The sequence below is a fragment of the Clinocottus analis genome, unplaced genomic scaffold, assembly GCF_023055335.1.
Source record: "Clinocottus analis isolate CAN_PGR_092001 unplaced genomic scaffold, fCliAna1.0.p SCAF_12, whole genome shotgun sequence".
NCBI lineage: Eukaryota > Metazoa > Chordata > Actinopteri > Perciformes > Cottidae > Clinocottus > Clinocottus analis.
The window spans coordinates 12,815,932-12,836,399 of NW_027175843.1; the positions used below are offsets into that span (position 1 = coordinate 12,815,932).

At 40.1% G+C, this 20,468-nt stretch overlaps 2 protein-coding genes across 8 annotated transcripts; one reads left to right on the forward strand and one right to left on the reverse strand.

Annotated features, from left to right (window-relative positions):
• The first annotated feature begins 409 nt into the window (after positions 1–409).
• nme9 (NME/NM23 family member 9) lies at positions 410–8,764 on the forward strand. Of its 3 annotated transcripts, none has more exons than XM_068572403.1 (17): positions 410–530; positions 636–693; positions 1,161–1,264; positions 1,455–1,526; positions 2,068–2,184; positions 2,636–2,720; positions 2,877–2,959; positions 3,050–3,142; positions 3,600–3,754; positions 4,086–4,282; positions 4,725–4,869; positions 4,955–5,062; positions 5,893–6,044; positions 6,149–6,293; positions 7,177–7,433; positions 7,600–7,683; positions 8,670–8,764. In XM_068572403.1, exons 1-17 carry the CDS (start codon positions 498–500, stop codon positions 8,738–8,740), a joined length of 1,959 nt encoding a protein of 652 aa, XP_068428504.1. In that variant the 5' UTR covers positions 410–497; the 3' UTR covers positions 8,741–8,764. The 3 variants fall into 3 exon arrangements, with proteins under 3 accessions (XP_068428504.1, XP_068428506.1, XP_068428507.1); XM_068572405.1 differs by having other exon boundaries at positions 5,899–6,044; XM_068572406.1 differs by having other exon boundaries at positions 452–530; positions 622–693.
• Positions 8,765–8,775: 11 nt separating this feature from the next.
• smarcal1 (SWI/SNF related, matrix associated, actin dependent regulator of chromatin, subfamily a-like 1) lies at positions 8,776–19,565 on the reverse strand. Of its 5 annotated transcripts, none has more exons than XM_068572410.1 (19): positions 19,552–19,565; positions 18,558–18,902; positions 18,120–18,471; positions 17,432–17,482; positions 17,035–17,295; positions 16,857–16,907; positions 16,573–16,756; positions 16,173–16,323; positions 14,797–14,958; positions 14,577–14,642; positions 13,855–13,995; positions 13,599–13,649; positions 12,750–12,968; positions 11,989–12,059; positions 11,659–11,761; positions 11,226–11,408; positions 10,188–10,288; positions 9,906–10,002; positions 8,776–9,765 (listed from the first exon to the last, which is right to left on the reverse strand). In XM_068572410.1, the coding sequence occupies exons 2-19, from the start codon at positions 18,870–18,872 to the stop codon at positions 9,658–9,660; spliced, it is 2,667 nt and encodes an 888-aa protein (XP_068428511.1). In that variant the 5' UTR covers positions 18,873–18,902; positions 19,552–19,565; the 3' UTR covers positions 8,776–9,657. The 5 variants fall into 5 exon arrangements, with proteins under 5 accessions (XP_068428511.1, XP_068428509.1, XP_068428510.1 ...); XM_068572408.1 differs by lacking the exon at positions 19,552–19,565 and adding an exon at positions 19,250–19,311; XM_068572409.1 differs by lacking the exon at positions 19,552–19,565 and adding an exon at positions 19,165–19,295.
• Positions 19,566–20,468: the final 903 nt, after the last annotated feature.

Sequence of the window (20,468 nt, forward strand, 5' to 3'; positions counted from 1 at the left end):
TGTTAAATAAACGTAGTGGCGTTAAAAGAACGGCATGCTGATATGTAGTAGCAGCCTTATGTCTTCTTCAACACTGTAGTGTATTTACCGCTAAATACATAAATAAAAAATAAAGAAATGAGTCGAACAGCAATATAGGTAACACATGCGACGTTGTTTCCGGTTTCTAATCGGCCGTAAAGTCACAGCGAACCATCCAGGAAGTAAAGGAGAGAGTAGAAGAAGAGTTATTTTTGACTGACATGGTGGCATTACCCTCTTTTTAACTGCACATCGATGATAAAGTAGGACCTGTTTTGGGTTTAATTATTTGGCGACAACACAAGCCTGCATCTGACGTCAGATCCCGGGCAGTGACCCGGATGGTGGAAAGCAGCGTTGCTTAGCAACCAAGGTGCCCAAACAGGCGCAAGCAGAAACGCTCCATATGTGCGTTTTTTGTGAAGTGACCCTTTCCTTTAAAATATCGCTTTACATATTTCCATTTCAGTAATTTAATGGCAGGCAAGAAGAAAGAGGCGAGTCTGCAGGTTGGACAAACACACTATAATGTTGACTGTAGTATTTACATGTGTGTTTTTTAATGTGAAATAACTTTATGAAGCTCTTACATTAATGCAGCTGTTCTTGTGCAGAACTCTGTCACAAACCAGGAGCAGTGGGAGGAGATGCTCGCAACCAAAGGTTTAACGGGTAAGAAAGTAAAACATAAACCTGTGATGTACTGTTAAAAGTGAATACTAATCATCAAGGCAAGTTCATGTGTATATTAAAACATAATGCAGAAGAAAACAAGAGTTGAACACAATTAAGAACATTCATTTCAAAACATAAAAAAATGTTAAAAAGCTAAAAAAAATAAATTAAAAAAAAGTTAAAAGTTGCAATGCAGTTTAAGAAATAAAATGCAGTACTGAGATGCAGAGAAATTGATCAATATACTTGAATCTGGTTCAATTAAAGGCAACAGAAAACAGAAACACTGCACTTCTGTTCAATATTGTTTTACAATTGTAATTTATTTAAAAAGAATAATATTAAAGTGTGAATGAGCTCTGTCATTGTGAGAGTAATTTATTGTATGTTGCTGCCCCACTGTGTTCATTGAGATAACTGCAGATGTAGTTCTTGCACCAATCCTCACACGGTCCCTCCTCTAGTTGTAGATGTGTACCAGCAGTGGTGTGGTCCCTGTCGAGCTGTGGTTAGTCTCTTACGCAAAATAAAGAACGAACTCGCTGATGACCTGTTACATTTTGCCACAGTAAGACACAAGTGAATTTAAAACGTGAACAATTTCATTTCAAACCATAATTTGTCGCAGCCCTGAACTAGTACTGTCTGTGTCTGTGTGTGTGTGTGTGTGTGTGTGTGTGTGTGTGTGTGTGTGTGTGTGTGTGTGTGTGTGTGTGTGCGTGTGCGTGCGTGCGTGTGTGTGTGTTCTGACGGTTTAGGCCGAGGCAGACAGCGTTGATGCTTTGGAGAGGTATCGAGGGAAATGTGAGCCCACTTTCCTCTTCTATGGGGTGAGTGTGTTTGTTTATGTACTGTGTGTGTTTGCATTTGTGCTCAGGAGATGTGTCTGTTCGTGCCTCATGAATATTGTGCATTTCCTTTGTGTCCTTTGTATAGAATAACTGTCTTATATGATGGTTCACAATGTATAATATTATGTTGTATATTTCTATTTTCAATATTTTCAAAGTTATTTCACATCTTTTCTGTCTATATTTCTTTTCTCTTTTATCCTGACTATAATGCTCAGAGCTGTAATGATGTAGGCCAGGAAATAAGGCTGTGAATAGAGTGCTGATCTCCGTTCTCTATGCAATATGCTACCCATTATTTCATTTGTATTATTCATCTAGTTGTATTAGAATTATGCTCGTTTCCGAGCTTTCAGTCCATTTGTCTGTTGTTGCAGACATATTTGATTTTGGATTTAGTTTGCACCTACATGGGCCTGGTGTTGTTAAAGCATCTCTGTATGTTACAGCATGATAAATGAAATATACTTAAAGATCGGTTAAAAAAAAACATTACAGTGTCTTTTTGTTGAATGAGCAGGGAGGAGAACTGGTGGCTGTGCTGCGAGGGGCCAACGCTCCTTTCCTTCAGAGGATGATTGTGGAGGAACTGTCCAAGGAGAAGTTGGTCCTGGAGCAAGGTGGTGAACGCAAAACGGTGATCAGTACAATACACACACATAGTTTCTAGAGCTGAAACACTAGACCTTTCTCACAGCAGACATTTTGACTTACAGCAACTGGTGTTACTAATAACAGCATCAATCAAGCTGTTCCTACTTTGACAGGTCAAAAGAGTTTCTGTTAAAAAAAAAGCCCTTTTGTCAATTAATCAATTAGTCATGAGACCACAATTAATCAGCAACTATTTAGACAATCAATTAATTGTTGAAGTCTTTTTTTACATTTTATTTTGAACTTATTTTGAATTAGCTGCCCCGACCCACAGTAATGAGCAACTTTATGTATTTTTTTCTTCCATTCTCTATGAACCAGAACCATTCTCTGTTTCTGGTTCACAATGTGAGCATGTACTGCTTCTCTTTGTCGTAAAAGTTCATCGTACAAGGCAATCAATTTGTAGAAATCGTTTTTGTTGTTTCTATCAGGTTAAAGATGATGGTCTGGTGGATGATGAAAAGAAAGACGAGGAGGAGACACTGCGGCAGTCAGAAAATGAAGAAAGCATAATTGGTACTGTGGAAACTATTGAATCATATTAGTGGTTAGTTCATTGCGGGTAATGCTGTTAACGTGATTATCATTGTTGTTTACCAGCATCGTCATGATTGCGTTCAGTATTTTATCTCCATTACTGATCATGACTCAAGCTATTCTTTTCTCCTGTAGTTCCTGCCAGTAAATCCTACACAGTTGCTATCATCAAACCAGATGCTGTTGCTCACGGCAAAGCAAATGAGATCATTATGAAGGTACAGAGACTAATACTGCTCACAGATGAGATTGTCTCAAGCCTTCCTGCTCACATTAGTTCATTTTCCTGACATTTCTCCTCTGACTAGATTCAAGATGCTGGGTTTGAGATCCTGGCCCACGAGGAACGAACGCTGACTGAGCTTGAGGCTCAAGACTTTTACCAGCACAAAGCAGAAGAGGTAATGTGGGAGTAGAATAGAAAAGTAGCAATAAGACACATTTCCCACATTCAATTTTGACGACTATTTGGTTCATTGTATGTTTGTGTGGTCAACTTTTTAATTGGAGAGCAGTCACAACCAGTGCAAAAAATCGTTCAATTAGTTTGCAATACATCACTCTTCCATCTGCAATTCTGCACAGGGCTCAAAATAGATCTGCTGTGTAAGCAGCTTTTGTTTTTGCTTATCGTGCTGTTTGTGATGAGACTAAATGATCAGAGATTCAGAAATACAAAAGATGTGAGGAAAGGTGATCAAACCCACAATGTTGATGAAATCATATAATAGTATATATACAGCATTGTATCTGTCTTTTCGAATCATATTCATACTGATTTATTTCTGTCTTTCTCACCTCGTAAATGTATATGTGTATGCGCTTGTCTTTGTCTGTGTGTGTCGATGGTGCTTTTAGGCTGGCTTTGAAGACTTGGTGCAGTTCATGTCCAGTGGTCCATCCCATATTCTGGTACTCTCTCAGGTCGAGAGCTCAGCTAATGTTGTGCCAGCATGGCGAGAGTTCATTGGCCCAGCTGACATCGAGGAAGCTAGGAAAGATAAACCAGAAAGGTTAGTTACAGGAAATTATACAAATGTTACATTCACGACAAAAAGTTTAGAACACATCAACAATGGCATTATAAATGTGAGGAACAATATGACGAAGAGCGCACTACTATGTATCTGCAAAGAAGAACATTTCTTTATAGCACAGACATTTGATGCACTGTTGATCGTGACAGTGTGAAACAATCTTGGGCTTAAGTCTGGAAAAAGCAAATGAACAGCACATTCTCGCCTGCTCTGTTAGACACACCCAAAAATTATGCTTCTCTCTGGTTGAGCACCAGCTGAGCAACCATCTGCTCTCCTCTCCTGTCTCCCCCCTGGCTTCCTGCAGCTTGCGGGCACAATACGGCACACAGACACTGTTCAACGCAGTGCACGGTAGTGAGGACATGGACCAGGCCAGCAGGGAGCTCGCCTTCTTTTTCCCAAACTTCAGGACGGCCCCAGTGACGGAGCAGGATGGGGAGGAAGAGCCTGTGGAGAGGACACTGGCTCTTATCCGGCCTGACGTTGCCAGAGATAACAGAGGTGGGGGCTGTGCCAAATACACAAGCACAAGTACACACGTCTGCGAGCGCAGACACACACAAACACAAAATAAGCAAAAAAGCAAACAAACACACAGGTGGTTCATACTGACATGACTGCTTTTTTAATTCCCACAGCAACGGTGTTGCATGACAAAGGTGCAGTTCCAGATTTTTTATGTAATTGATCAATGCAGAAAAATCTATCACCCTTTCAAACTAGAATATGAATATAAAATGCAATTGAATCAATTACTACAGCTAAAACCCAAACTAAAACATCAACTGAACAGTCTAACTTTCATTAAGGTGTGATTTATTGCAGGACTGTTGTATTTGACTGCATTAGCTAGCTGTACCTAATAAACTGGCTAATAATTGTTTCTATATTATTAGCCAGTTACACATCAGCCATGTATTTTATATGTATTTTTGTTTTGCAGAGGAGATCTTGGCTCAAATCCACAAGTCAGGCTTCACTGTGGCGCTCCAAAGAGAGCTGATGTTGACGGAAGAGCAGGTCAGACAGTTTTACTTCCAACATGTTGAGGAGGACTACTTCCCTGCATTGCTCCACAGCATGACCAGGTAACTTACACATGTGCAAATCAAATCTACAGAGTAGTGTGTCACTGTGGATGGGCATTTAGCATGTGTGTGTTAATATCTACAGTGGGTCAGTGTTAGCTTTGGCTCTAGCCAGAACGGGGGCTGTCCATCACTGGAAGAACATCCTTGGTCCTTCTGATGTTAATAAAGCCAGGGAGGAGAGTCCTGAATGGTGAGTGATACGCGGCTCTATTTCTTTTCACAATTAAATAAGTCCAGAGAAGTCCCTGTGGAGATTCCACCGTTCATCCTACTTACACCTTGTTCAAAATAAGTCTTTATATCTCTTTTAACCTTGTCAGGTTTTGTGGGATATTAAATATCAATTTATTTTATTCATCGTTCAAAGTTGTCTTTTCTGACAATAGTGCTCTCAAAAGATACATTTTAGACACAAAGTTCAAGTCTAGTCTGTCTTGGCCTGTAATTCCTCGTGTTCTAGGTTTACTTGAAAGGCAATCGTAAAAATGTGGAAAATCTCGAGTTTAACCAGAAGTAGAGAAGGCAGAGTGAAGAAAAATAAAATACAATACACAAAGCTCAACAATAAGGATTGCCTGCTTGCACGGTCCAAGTCAAATGCCACTTTGGGTTCGTTAATATCTCAACTCACTTGCCTTATTAGGCAAGTATAAAATAATTAATTAAATGCATGGTTTTATCTGAAGCTGAGGATGGAAGTAGCTCAGGCCTGTGGAGAGGACACTGGCGAGTTGCACATACGCAGTACTTGCATAGCGAGCAGTTATGCTGGAAACAGGAGTTTAGTTGTGTGGCGTTCGAGGACGTGGGTGGAACTCCAGGTTAATTTACTTAAATAAAGATTAAACATGACAAATGACATTGGTATTTGTTCTTACTTGATAACCCCAAATAAATGAAACTGTTTGTATAGGGCAACTAAAAATTGACTTTGGGCAACCACTTCATCCATTAGATATAGATGGTAACTACAGTCTATTCATACATGTCAAGATGACGTCTGTATCGCTTACCACTCAGTCTCAGGGCCAAGTTTGCTGTGGAGAACGAGCCCATCAACCAGCTGCATGGCAGTGAAAGTCATGAAGAGGCAAAACGAGAGATCAACTTCTTCTTCCCTAAACAGCAAACGCTGGCAGTGATCAAACCGGATGCCTTAAATCAGCATGGAGGTCCTTTCTAGTCATTTGAAGCAATACAAATTGACTTGTGTTTGTATAGATGTGCACAAATAATCACATAATCTGCGTAATGTATTTTCTATTCACTGTAACAGAGAAGATTTTGGAGGAGATCAGAGGCAGCGGTTTCTCTGTAACGCAGCTGAAGGAGATGGTGCTATCAAGGGAGATGGCTGAGGAGTTCTACAAAGAGCACAGAGAGAAGCCTTTCTTCAGCCAACTGGTGGAATTCATGTGTCGGTAAGTCTTAACCTGAACACAGCCAAAGGAAAAGGCCAAAGTGAGAACAGCAGACGTGCCCTAATTCCTGTTGCTGCCCAAAGTTTCACCAGTACTTTTCACGGTAATCTTCGCTGCTTAAAATCAAGGCAGCCCCAGGCAAGTGGCGAGGAAGTCCATCTCAATTTCATCCTTTGTTCCACCGCACATCTAGATTTTAGAGTGATCTTCCGCTCCGATTAGTCCCTCGGTTGTTACACAACTGCTTAGACACAATGAACAGAGAGATGTGTGCAGCTACCTTTACTGTCACTATCCCTCAAGATCAGCTCAGTTTTACCCTTAATTGTAGTTTTATATTCTCACCATTGTGGAATGTTTTATATTTATTCATGTAGTTTTTTTTATAGCCAAGGTACCACTTTATATCCAGCAATGTATTCAAGGAGTAACTTAACACCAGTGAGTGTTTTGCTGCCCGCTCTTGTTTGACATTTCGAGCTTGTTTCACCTGCTGGGTGTGGTCGTAAGTAACCACACCCAGCTGGGATGTGACAGGGTACCGGACTATACTCAGTGTGGAGGAAACGAAGAACATTTACTCAAGTACTACAATGTACAAATTCAAGGTCCATTTTATACTTCTATTCCCCTCCACGTCAGAAGTAAATAATGTACTTTATCAGCACTATACAATTGCCTCACAGCTTTAGTTACTGTGTTTAGATAACAGTTTTTGTCCGCTTACAGTGAAAACCTATAAACTGAAAGATGAAGTGTTCCTTGTGTTGCGCTGAATAAACTCTTTAAAAGCACTCTTTAATATTGCATATCAGCATTCATCTAGATGTTTAGGTTTAAGTTAAAAAGTGGTATATGAACACTCTGACATTGTTTGTTTCAGTGGCCCCTGTATGATGCTCGTACTGACTAAGGAAAACGCAGTGGCGGAGTGGAGGGCCACTATGGGCCCTTCAGACCCTGATCAAGCTAAGGCGATATCCCCAAATTCCCTGAGAGCCCGCTTTGCCTCCGACATCCTCCATAACTCTGTGCACGGCTCCTCCAGTGAGCAGCATGCAGAGGAAAAGATCCGTTTTATCTTCGGTGACATCTGCGCAGAGCTCACCGGTGATGGAGAGACTGACACAACCAGTTTAGGTAATCATAAGATGTGTGAGACAGTCATTTCCATCTGGCACACCATCTGGTTCCAAATAAATAACAATTTTGTTCTGATGTTTATTCCTGCTAGAAACAATTTCCTAGAGCTATATTTCCTCTGGTTGAAAAGAAAAATACTGAAATAAAGATCCATTTCTTGCAGAAAAAGAGCACGACAATTCTGCAAAGGAACACACAAGAATGTCCAGATCTCCAACTGAAGAAATATCTGATAACCATCGAGAAGGTGGGCAAAAAGACATGTTAGGGATCCCAGGGATTGAGCCTTCGCGGTTTGCATCTTTAGATTAGATATGTCAGACAAAGAAAGGCATGTTCCTACCCAAAGGTTCATAGACAACCATCCAGTTTATACACATTTGCAGCCCTTAGTATTCTACAACACATTGCAGTCCAGTCGGTTTGGGCACAGGCAATCCTCATCAGTTTTGTGAGGCGCTGGTCATCACCCACCGGTAAATATATCACATATAAGACAAGGCTTCTGGAAGCTGTAAATAATGGTAACCAGTCATAAACTCCCCTGTGTTGTTAATCTCAGGACATTACAAAATAATAGATGTTTAACTGTATAGATATATTCATTGTAGAACATTTGTTGCTAACCTGATCCGCCATTTCTACCCCTGAGTTTGGTAACATGTCTCAGGTTATCACTGATATATTTTGTCATTTTATCTTTCTGATGCTAGAATTGTATTTGGGTCCTTCTTTGTGTGAGCTGCATATTCCAACAGATCAATCTTTTGCATTAAGACACAGCATTTACGACATTAGGTCCTGGGATGTGAGAGTAACTAGCAAGTAGATACTTCTCTTGTCTGACAATTCAGATAGCCTCTGAGAGCAGGGAGAGGCATCTCATCTGATTCAGAGAAAAATTAGGCCATTGATCTTCATAATGTCACTTAACATCAGCTGAAATGGAAATGAAACCACTTTTATAGTCACTTTCTAGTGTGTGAAGTAAATCTTGACCAACTATATTAAGGATCATTTCAATTCAAATGTGTAATATATTCTCATGATTTCATTAAGTAGAAGTATTAATAGGTTGAAGTGACAAAATGTTTCCGAGTCCTGTGGCTGGTGAAAAACACATTACCATCTAATGCTGTTATATTGGTTGCAGGATCTTTCCTTATGTAGTTGATATATTAATATGTGGGCGTCATTCAGAATATTTTCTCTAATTCCCTCTTTACTTTACAGGTGATACACCTAATTTGAAACCTTGTGGCCAAAAGACTGAAGGAAGTGACAATCCAGAGAAGCAAAACTGAAGTTCTTTTTGTATTGTGGGATAATTCTGTAAGATTATGGGAACAATGTGTATCACTCCATGAATCATGAAATAAACAAGACACATATCTGCCGTTTACACACTTGTGTGTACAATGTAGATGGAGGATCAATAACCAGTTAAAGGAAGTACTTCTTTTTTTTTATTTTTAGAAATACTGCTGATGGTCCTAGTTTATAAACAATTTTGGCTCGCAACAGCAGCTACTTCCTGACTAAGACAAAGATCACAGTCCCCACAGAGCAACTGATAATTTCGGAGAAACCTTTAGCTGAATCCAAACGGCTCCATCAGTCTATCTTGAATTGCCTAAAATACACCGGTAACCATTTGAACTATTACATGCCGTGATTAGGGGTTTTTCTATTAGCTTAATGATGGCAGGATTGCTTAGCAATTGAGGATAAATTGTGAATGTTGAGAATATTAACTTATGAAAGCTATACCACAAAGTTCTTGACATTATTAACAGCTTGCTGATAGATAACTGGGGTTTATGAAATGAACTAAAGGTAAAACCAGAGTAACTGCTTTACGAAACTTGAACGTTACATTTACAATTTCAGAGGGATTCTAAAACAACCTTCAGTCAGACATATTTATTTACTCTTAGCATCAACATATATATATATATATGTATAAGTTTGTTAGATTATTATTTTACATCTATTTAAATTCACTGATGCATTTGCTAACTTTTCTCATACAAAATAAGTTCACATCCGTCATGATGAGGTAAAACCTGTTCCAATAACAAGTCCCGGTTTCATGTCAATATCATTTGTCAACATGAACAGTCTCAGAGTCATATGCTGAAATGATCTCTGGTCTTCTTTTTTGCTGAGGCTTTGTCCGGCCGCGCCGTGTTGTTGACCAGAACTGTTTTCAGGCGGCGTGTCAATCCCAGTCGTTGGCAGCCTCCAGTAAGGCTTCGTCCATGTCGTCGTCGTCGTCTGCCGTGAAAGACCTCTGGAACATCTCCATGATGCTCTTCTGGTTAGGGTCCTGTACAAATTTAATTAATTATGTTCATCACTGAATCTACAGAAACCATTCTTGATCTACCTCGCAAGGTAATCTCTGTGTGAATGCTACTGAGAAACTGAACAGGCTAATACATTTGTTTATTTACAGAAGAAGTTCACCTTAGAGCGGAAGCTGGCGTTCACAGCTTTGTCTGAGAGGTTGGACTCAGAGAGGCCTACTTGCTCCAGGATATTCATTTTTTCCTGGATCATTGGCCTGGATCAATAAAGAGATACATTATAATAAAAGAGCAGAAACAATTTAATTCACTGCTTGTCACTATATCAAAGGACCCACATTAACTTGATCCTCTACCGTTTCAGTAGCGGAAGATTAATGAATCCGAGAAGAAAATGACTATCATTGTAAATGGGACATACTGCCCACTGATTGACACATACCACAAGTGATCATCAGCGGTTCCCTTGGCAACCAGGTAGTGAATGTTCACATTGCTGGTTTGTCCAATACGGTGCACCCTATCCTCTGCCTGAACGAGAATCTGCAGAAAGAAAAGCATTGCAAAAAAGAGCATTTGAGTTTTCTTAGTATCAACAAATGTTTTCTGCGTTTGCCTATTCATTGGTTGAGTGGTCCGTTTGAGGAACGATGTCAATACAAGTGTACTATGGTCACTGCAAACATGACAGCAAAAACTGGTGGTGGAGAAGTCCCATAATGCCTGGATGAAAACTGGCTGTCAACAAAGTGCAACTAGATCCCAATATGAATCAAACCCCCAGGAACAGCACTGGGCCTTGAAACTAAATTGCCACAGTGTCCAAACCATAGGATTGCAACTTTCGTGTCCGTGATGATGCCATTGGGCCCAAAAAACCCTTTCCCCCCACATGATGATGGAGGGGGGAATGCTGATTACATTATGTAAATCAGCAGATCTTTTTTTTTTAAGGCAAATCAAATTCCCAGGACAAAATAGCTGTTTATAAAAATGTATATATATATATATATATATATATATATATATATATATATATATATATATATATATATATATATATATATATATATATATATATATATATATATATATATATATATATGATCAGGAGGCCGTGCCTCCAACACTCTATCAAGTTCCGTTTATACATTTATGATATGGACAAAGACATCAGGTTCATCTCTTTAGGTCTACCCCTACTGCTGAGAAAGACATTTGGCTCTTTAGTTGATAAATGTTGTACTTTCTTCACCAACCACTCCGTAATATTCTCTGTCTATCATTTGGTGTTGGCATACAGTAAATATGTGGTCAAGGTACATAAATGTCAAGGTGAGCTAAAATAAGCTAAAGGAATGGGTTGGACCAGAGCCAAAATGGCATCAAAAAGGAAAATACTTCAAAATAAAATGTGTTCAAGATAAAGCAGTCACAGTAAGTACACACGTTTTTGCAGTAATCACTTTCCTTTTCTTACCCCGGGGTTCCAGAAAAGCTCAGCAAAGACCACCAGGTCAGCAGCGTGCAGGGTGATACCCATGTTAGCGGCGGTGATGGACAGTACGGCCACACAGGTCTTGGTCAAGAACTGGAACTTCTCACACAACTGCTGCCGTTCAGCTGAAGGAGTGGACCCATCAATACGGATGTAACAGACATTCTGTAGGAGAAATTAAAGGCCAGGATGGGTTTAGGTAGCTGACCAATGCAAATCAACAACCCTTTCTCGATACACTTATATATGTAGTACTAAGCTCAAATGTGCTGCCTACACTTGTTCCATGCAGCTATTGATGAGTGTAGACTTAAGAGTCTAGTTAAAAAAGTAAAGATACACTCTTTTGAGTCAAAATCATATGCATCTCACTTCTATGCATAGAAGGCTTTTATGCAGTCTGTATTCTATTCACCTTTTTGACCAGTTCGGTGGCGATATGATCCAGGACCAACTTATGATGGGCGAACACTAGAAACTTCTCCCTCCCACACTCTAGCAGGTCTGTGATGTACTCCCTGGCAGAGGCAGAAACAACATAGCTCTCAATTGCTTCAACGAAAGCAGCAAAATGTTCAGATCTCATGTGTATTTATTATAACTCTTCAAGTTATCTCAAATCCAGTGCAATTACAATGGCGTGACAAAAGGTTTAGATTCATTTTACATTTTAATCTCAGTGCTCATCACATCTAATCTGAATTGACGAACTGATCTCCGACCATTAGAGGGTATTTGTACTTACATAATGGCTTGTAGCTTGGCTTCAGCTGTGTGGTTATAAAAGACCAGGAGGGCTTCCTTCTCTTGCATTTTCTGAGAAAGGGATAAGGAATAGCACAAGATAAGCACAGACAGTAGATTCTAATTGATGATTTGATAAGACTGCCATTACTCAGAGGAGCAGTGGTGAAATGAACAATCATGCAAAGCCAGTCACTGTCATCAGAGTGTAAAATAAGACTTGCTGGAGTATTCTAGGTCAGTTAAAAAGCACTTGTGTGCGTTTGTGGCCTGAAGAGACTCCTTTGTGTGTCGAGGACAGAACCAACGTAACTTTCTTGTGCTAAACAAGCATTGAAATGTTATTTTAAACTGGGATGCCTTTTTAATCACAGAAGCACAGAAGTAGAACATATTGTTGTATTCTGTCCTTTGGATACATTTAATCAAAAGGTTTTGGTAATAAATGATTCAAAAGGTCAGAATAAACCTTTTTTTTAGCCAATTAAGATTTTAAAATATGGCAGTGATGGATTATTAAGAAACGTACAGGACATTTCCCAATTTCTGTTATATTTGCAACAGAAACTATGCACTTTTCTGATGAACACTGTAATGTAGCTGGCTGCATTTTTCGTGATTCCATTTCTTCAAATAGGTTATTTCTTTCAATTTGACCACTTTTAGAAAGATTGACTCATTTTACTTCTATTTAAAAAAAAAATACAAATTCTGTCACTTTCCAGGTTTTTCCTGGGACTGCGGGACACATTTGTAACTTACATTGCGTTGTACATTGGCCAACTGATTGGCAGCAGCAGACAGAGCAGCTTTTATGCGGGTGTTGACACCATCGATTGTCACTGAGACAACCTTGCGTTGTTTAGCAGGAAGCTGGGAGAGAACGTCAGACTTGAGGCGGCGCAACATCAGAGACTCGTCAAGCAGCAGCCGCAACTCCCCGAGGTTAGATGAGCCGGAGTAGTCCCACCCCCAGGTCGACTGGAGAATGGGGATAGAGAAGGATATAGAGGAGTGGAAATTAAGGAGGTGGGAACAAAGAATGGAGACAAAATTATGGAGGGAAATTTGACAGAAAAACCTCAAGAGCAGGTAGTCAGATCCTTGTCCAATGTCATGGTTCTTTTTCACCAAAAATAGAGACTAGTTTTAATGAAAGTCTAGCTCAAGACTGAAGACTGAAAAGCTTAGACTTCCATAACAAGAATCAAACGGTGACGCTCCAGCCAGAGCGAGATATGGGACTTCCATAGTGAAAAAAATATATGGAAATTTACAGAGCAGACGAAATCTTCACAATCTTCAAAATGAGTCATCACGGTGAAATTATGGATGTAATTGGCCTTTTAATTGTGTAGCCTGTTCGCTACTTGAACCCACTCAAATTAATTAGGAGATTAACTGGCAAGAGTAGAGCAACAAAGAGGAGAAAAAAAAAAAGAAAGAAGAAAAAAAAAAAATCACAGGAAAGGAATCCATGAACACATAAAAAGCAGTTTTATGTATACAATGTTCACCAAGATACACTGACTTTAAAATGCACTCATTTTACCTCTACTGTTCTATTGTTCCATCACCTATTGTTCCCAGAAGACTTGTAAAATGTCCCACCTCTATGCACATGCTGGACTTCCTATTCAAGGAACTGCAGCTCCTCCTGTCCTAAGCGAGAATCAAATTGCTACTCAGGAGCTTTATGGCAGCGCACTGCTCATAAACGTACTTAGAAGTGGGTGAACGCACAGGTCACGAGATTTCATGTATCAATCTGTATATGCGAGGCAGATAAATAAATATTCACCAATTACAGCCAACTACAGTTCAACAGCATTAAGCATCACACTTTAACAAAAGAGGCTTAAGCTACCTGTGTGGCACCGCAGTAGCGCATCCCAAACTCATGAAATCGAGGGAAAAGTGTAGGTCGGACAGCCAGAATCTGGGTGTAGAGCTCGCAGGGTCTGGACATGGCAGGTGTCCCAGACAGAAGAATCACTCTCTTTGCTGCCTGAGGACGGAAAAACAACTCGGATTAGAATACTGCCGAGGGAGACTAGCTGACAAGGCAAGAAATTAAACCTATCCATGAGCCAAATGCTGAAATGTTATGACTTCAGCTGGTTTGTGGATCTGTGTTACAGGTAAATATACACGTAATATGCAAAACAGTGATTTATTTCTATTACGGTGAGAGCGGTAAAACTATGCTTTAGTGCAGGGATGCTATCGGAACCTGTCGGAGATGTATGCTTAGAATAAACTATATCTGGTGGGTGAAATAGTTATTTACAAGAGTTTTCATGAATTGTCCAGATCATTTAACTTGCAAAACCTGGAACTTCAAATTGTATGTAAAGGGACCTTTTCCAGGTTTGTACCAGCAAAGTTACACCTCAATACCAAAGTAAATCTCATTCTTTGAACAGATTTAATTAGTTATTCTTGAATCTGCTGCTTTGGATATTTTTGAGATATTCTCCCGAATGAATGGTAAATGTCACAAACAAGTACAAATATAATCTCTTTGGTGAACGTTACATAAGCAATCAAAATAAAACGTGAAATGCAAGAAAGAGGAATAATAAGCACCTTTAGCAAAGGCAAGGCTGCTTTACAACGAGCAGTCTTTATGTTCTTCATGAAGTGACACTCATCCTGCATAGAACGACAAAATCATATAATTGGTTTATAACATACAGTTGTTGCTTTTAAGGACAAAATGCAAGAACTTAAAATCCATAACTAATGAGCATAATTTAACTGGAAACATCCATTTATAAATGCTGCACTGTTGAATCACAGAGCTAACCATGATGAGAACATTGAAGGGATTTCCTAGCTGCATCTTGTCCATCCTGCTCAGCAGGTCGTAACTGATGATGTTGACCAAACCAGACCGTAGATCGTCTTTGGCCTTCACCATCACGTTGATGCTGTCAGGACTCAAGGATGGGAGCCAGCGTCTGAAGGCCTACAGGCAAAGATCATTACTCATGTCAGAGAAGCAGAGGGAAGCAGAACTCCTCAGAAAAGCACTGGGTTTCAGGCTGTACCTTTTCCCCACCACCAGGAATAAATCTGAAGTTAGTAATGAGCACTATAAAAACATTCAATTAGAATTGTGTTACTGACAGCTGGTTTGAATGTTACTAATTGGTAACAATTAATTTGAACTGCTATAACATGTTCCCATTTAGAAACAACCATCATGTAGTAAAGAAAAATGTCCCCTGTGGCCCAAATGTTTCTGACAGTTCTCTTACTAGATGCCCATTCGCTTGTCAAGCTGACTTAAACTCACTAAGTTACAGCGCTCATGTTTTGCAGTAGATTTGGCCAAATGCACAAGAAGAACAGTGCCGATAAGATCCAACCTAGACTGAGTAGCTGTCCTTTTCAATAGGTTGACGTCATGTGACTAAATCCTTCTTGGAGATTCCAACTCTTGATTTGGAGACGGTGTTTTATCCAAGATATCTATTTGGAGAGCAGACCGTCTTGTCTTGTCAATAGACAGAAGGCCAAGTAAAGCTTCTCTAAAAATGTGCTGCTAGTACAGCCTGGTAATGCTGCTGAGAGTTAAGCAGAGAATAGATGTTGCAGAAAATCAGACACCAATCTGAGAAAAAGGAAACATACCATGAAAAAAGTACTGAAATTGTAGAAGGAAAGTGAGGACAGGCAGAGGCTAACATTTCAATGATGTCAAATGTGGGGGTGTCATAATGGCCTTGTGGTCTAAGACCAGTATACCTTTCTTTTGTACAAAATCAAATGAAAGCCAAAAAGCCATGTCAAATCCTTTGTGTAAATAAATGTAAAGTTCACACAATATCAGATGAATTGCTTTTGTAGGAACAACAAGATTCAATAAAGCAAATAAACTGTATTAGAGACAGAAATTAAATATATACTGCTAGCTTCCCTACTGAAGATGAACAGAATACAAGCAGTCTTTGGTATTACGATGAAATGCAGATGAGTTTCAAGCAAAAACCAGCATTATTATGTATCAGGCAGCGCTTTTATCAAAGGAAAGAAGAATATACTTAAGAGCCTGTCTGCCGTGTTAATGCAGACCGATATTAGCACCATTAAATGGAAACAAAGTGATAAACTCTAACACTCACTGAGTAATGAGCCATTTTTCTTTTAAAACGCACTCTGCAGAATTGTATTTTTTACCTCAGCCCAGGTGAATCGTACAGAGCTGGGAGCCACCACTAACAAGGGCCACTCACTCCTGTAGTAGGCTGCAATACAGATGGCCTGCACAGTCTTTCCCAGGCCCATGTCATCAGCCAGGAGGAGGCGGCCTTGTTTAGAAACTGCAAAACTACAGGGACACAAAAATGCTAAAAATAAAAGCTACAGCGGGACAGAGAGTATAAGTCTTAATGTTCCAACCCTTCAAATCTGCAAACTTAAGGTTACAGAAGAATGGCACAGAAATACAGAGATATTATAATAACTAGCTCATTATTTGCACAAAACTTAAAGCAAATTAAAACTCAATGAATAGCTGTCTCCTGGTATTGGCGACACCATGCAGAAAGAGCACTATTGGCTTTCCATAGATACCTACTTGACTCCGTCCCTCTGGAAGGGCATGAGGCTGCAGGCGAGCACAGGGTCGATGCTGGAGAGGTCTGCCTCAGGGACGTCTAAAGACCTGGCTTCAGTCCCGTCAAACCTGGCAGAGAAAGTCTGGACTATTGCCCTGGGCAGAGGCTCCACCTCCACTGCTGCCATCCCACTGAGGAGATCCACTGGGTGTGGAATACAGCACGGTCAGACAAGATGGCAAATGTACCAGACACAAACAGAGCCACAATGATAAACCAGCTAAAAGCAAATGCTGTTACTCACAAAGTCTCTTGTAATCCAACAGTGAAAAGCTCCATTTTCTTGTTTTCAAGTCTGCCACACAACAATAAAAAAATAACACAACGTCCTGTATCAAAAGTTGTGAAATGCAAATACAACATGATACAAGATTGTCATGAAGACAGAACAAATGAAATGAATAGCATAATTTCCCCGTTACCATAGTTTTTCGTTGGCATCTGCTTGAATGCTGTAATGACATCGACGTTGTAACCGATTTCAATCTCGAACCTTGTCGGCGACACCATGATGCACTGGCCCCGCAGACTGGCTCCAGGCTTCTGCCAGCCGTTACACAGCTTCAGCAGTGCCCCCAGTGCCACACCATCACAAGCTTGGCTGGTGGCTTCTGCAACGTCCACTGCTTTCATTCCCTCTAGAGGCCTCAGAGACACAGAGGCAATTGCAGCCACTTGCTTCACTGCAACACAGAGTAAAGACAAAGGGGATGAAGCCGCAGCCCAAAGAAGACCAATTCTCTGGCATGCATTTGATTTAGGCTACTTCTGCAGAAGAAAGAGAGCATGTTCCCATTACTATTTCCCTAATGTTCATACTTAGCGGTTGATAGTCCTCCAGACTGAAGTTCCACATCTTTGTGGCAGGGTCTAAAAGCAGAACAGAAAACATATGTATTCTAAAAAGACAGCAGAGACATTAAGATGAACATACAAAACCAGATATATGGTACATACAGTTTGGAATTTGGTATTCCTAATTATTTTAATTGATACTAAATAGGATGAAAGCTGTGTGTATTTGGCCAGATGATAGCACTTTGTATTATCTTTACAGCTGTAAGTTGTCCTGTTTATGTGCAAAGACGCAGTCGGCCACTAAGGTATTGCCATACACAATGCAACAAGTCAGTACTTTAAACACAATGGACAATTGATATACAGACCTAATTGCCTGATGTGGTGTATAAAGTGCAGTGTTTATTAAAGGAGTATTTACTTAGGAGTGATGAAACACGATCAGCTCGGGAAATTGAATGCTGACAGTTTCTGTTGTTCTGTCTGTCTTGAATGTTGTGGAATATATGATTTTGCCCAAGTATCTTTACATTAATATACCACTTCTAAAAATGTACTGACACTCAAGGGGCTAATAGGTGATTGATATTTGAACAAGAAATGTTGCTCATCTATTAATGATTAAAAATGTATTTGTGGCCGACTCCCTACCGCACATGAGGAAGGGTGCAAGCTGCCAAACAGCATGGTTGCACGAGCAGATACTTACCATAGTTCTTTGAGGGGATGGATTTGAAAACAGCAATCAACGGTGCGTGGTAGCCCACTTCTACCCTAAAGCGTCCCTCTGTGTGAGGTACACACTTTCCTCTGATAGAGATGGCAGGCTTTTTAGCAGGTACAGCATTCAAAGTTGATGAATTGGAAGGAAGCTGTGCCACAGAGCTTTGGGCAGGTTTACTAGTTTGCTTGTAGAATGAATTAACGGCACCACCAGAGTTATTGGAGGGGACGTTAGATCTGGGATGAGCTGGATTCGCACCAGAGCTTCCACCAATAGACAAAACAGGACCGCTCACATGTTGACTTCTTGCCTGAGGAAGTGGGTCAATGACTTGTACCTACAAAAAAAGACAGCGCAATGAATTACTAGAAGTTTTTCTTCCTAAAAACAATAAATTATTGAATATTGCAACACACATCTCACCTGTCTTTTCATACTCGGTTTGATTTGGTTGCAAGTGCTCGATGGCTGCAGATGCTTGTTACTGAAGCTCATCGAGTCTGTTTTGAAGGGAGCTGAGCCGAGTGTTACTGGGGGTCTGGGACGAGCCAGGGCAGCATGATCCGAGGCGCCGCTCCGTGTGGAGGGCTGTACCTGCACTGAAGCGCTGCTGAAGCCGACTGACGCCTGTGCGTTGCTGCCGGTGGTCTGTCCTAGTCTTTGAGCTCTTCTCTCCAAGGCCCTCCGCCGGTTTTCCTCAATCTTTCGTTGCTGCTCTACAGTCAGTTGATTCGACATGATGATCAACTTTGCTGAAACTCATGCAAACTTTGAGACAATCACACGTTCAGAGGATTATCAGTCATACTCCAACACAAAGGCAAAACATCTAACATGAGTTACCATGCACTCGACCCTTTTAAAACAATCTCGACTATCAGTACAACTAAGACCGCTACTTTTAAAACTTCGCCAACTTGTACTGTAGCCTCTCTTGCTAACCGTAACAGCCAACGGTGCTAGCGTAGTGGCAGTAGCACTTGACAACATAGGTGACGTGACAATAATATTGACAGCGGTTTAAACGTACGTGCGCGTTAGTTTGCGTGACAGCAGAAGGTCAATAGTGCGATCTAAATACGGCAAATGTTGCAAATAGTTGACGAACAAAGCACCTGAAGCTAACAGCGGTCTGACGTTTGCTCGCTGGTTCGCGCTCTGCTGCGCCGGAAGTGACGTAGAAAAACAAGCGGGCACGTGGAGATGTCGATTGCTTAGCGAGGTAGATACAGCAAAAAACACTGCTATCAGAATAAATAAAAAAAGAAAAAAGAATTTGACATTATTTTTGTTGTTTCCAATACATGTAGTGACCTGGGGAGGTGTCTTTGAAATGCTTGCCTTAAAGATAAAGAATAAGCATCTTCACTTGTAATGGAGTTATAATGGACGTGAAAGCGTCTTACTGCATGCTTACCCCATGGCCACGAGTAGTCTGACGTGCATTTTGACTTTTAAAAAAAACACAGATGTGTTTATTTTAAATGTTTAATCAAGGTAAAAGAGAAGAATTCATCCCCCTTTTGCAAATGTCTGCAACGTGAGCATCATTCATCAGTGGTGAAAATGGATCAAGCACATTTGCCCTTCTCAATTATTGTATGAGGTAGCATAGCCTACTTTACTGGAGTATTTTATAATTCTATTCCACTGAAAATGTAGTACTTAACTGCACTTAGGCTATGTGACACAATAGCCTTTTAATTATTTTATCCATATTAAAATGTAAAGATTATACAAAATAAATTACAAATGATTCGAAATGATTAGCCAGAACAGTGCACCAACAGCGAAGGCCTGCTCATGTTAATGCATAGCAAGGATAGCCTACATTTGTATTATATAGCCAATATAATGACTTGGAAGGGGTGATTTTGCATTATGAGTAACCTTCCTACTTTTCTTATTTTATGTAATATCTATATTTAATTAGGCTAAGCACTGAGTTTCTCTTCTTCCTTGGGTTTGCTTGTGTGATTTGGTTTCATGGTCTTTTTAATATTGACTAAAATGTGGTGAATTAAGTGCTCATGTGTCGTGACAATTTTTTTTTGTTTAAGCCTGTTTTCAACCTAGTTAATATTTGTGTTGAGCAAAATGACACATTTAACCGAGCAGCTGCTCTGAATAATTTGTGTTCGCCATGTGTTGCCTGATAATTGAATTGTTTATAAATAATTTGGGTCTAACTTGTTTTTTCTGCTCTCTTTTTTGCATGACGAAAGGTAATACACATCGCCTTCTTTGAACAAAAGCACATTTCTCGCCTATAACGAAGTGTCTCCTTGATGGATGTCTCGGCTTAATGAACCATTTTCCTGTGCATTTGTCTCA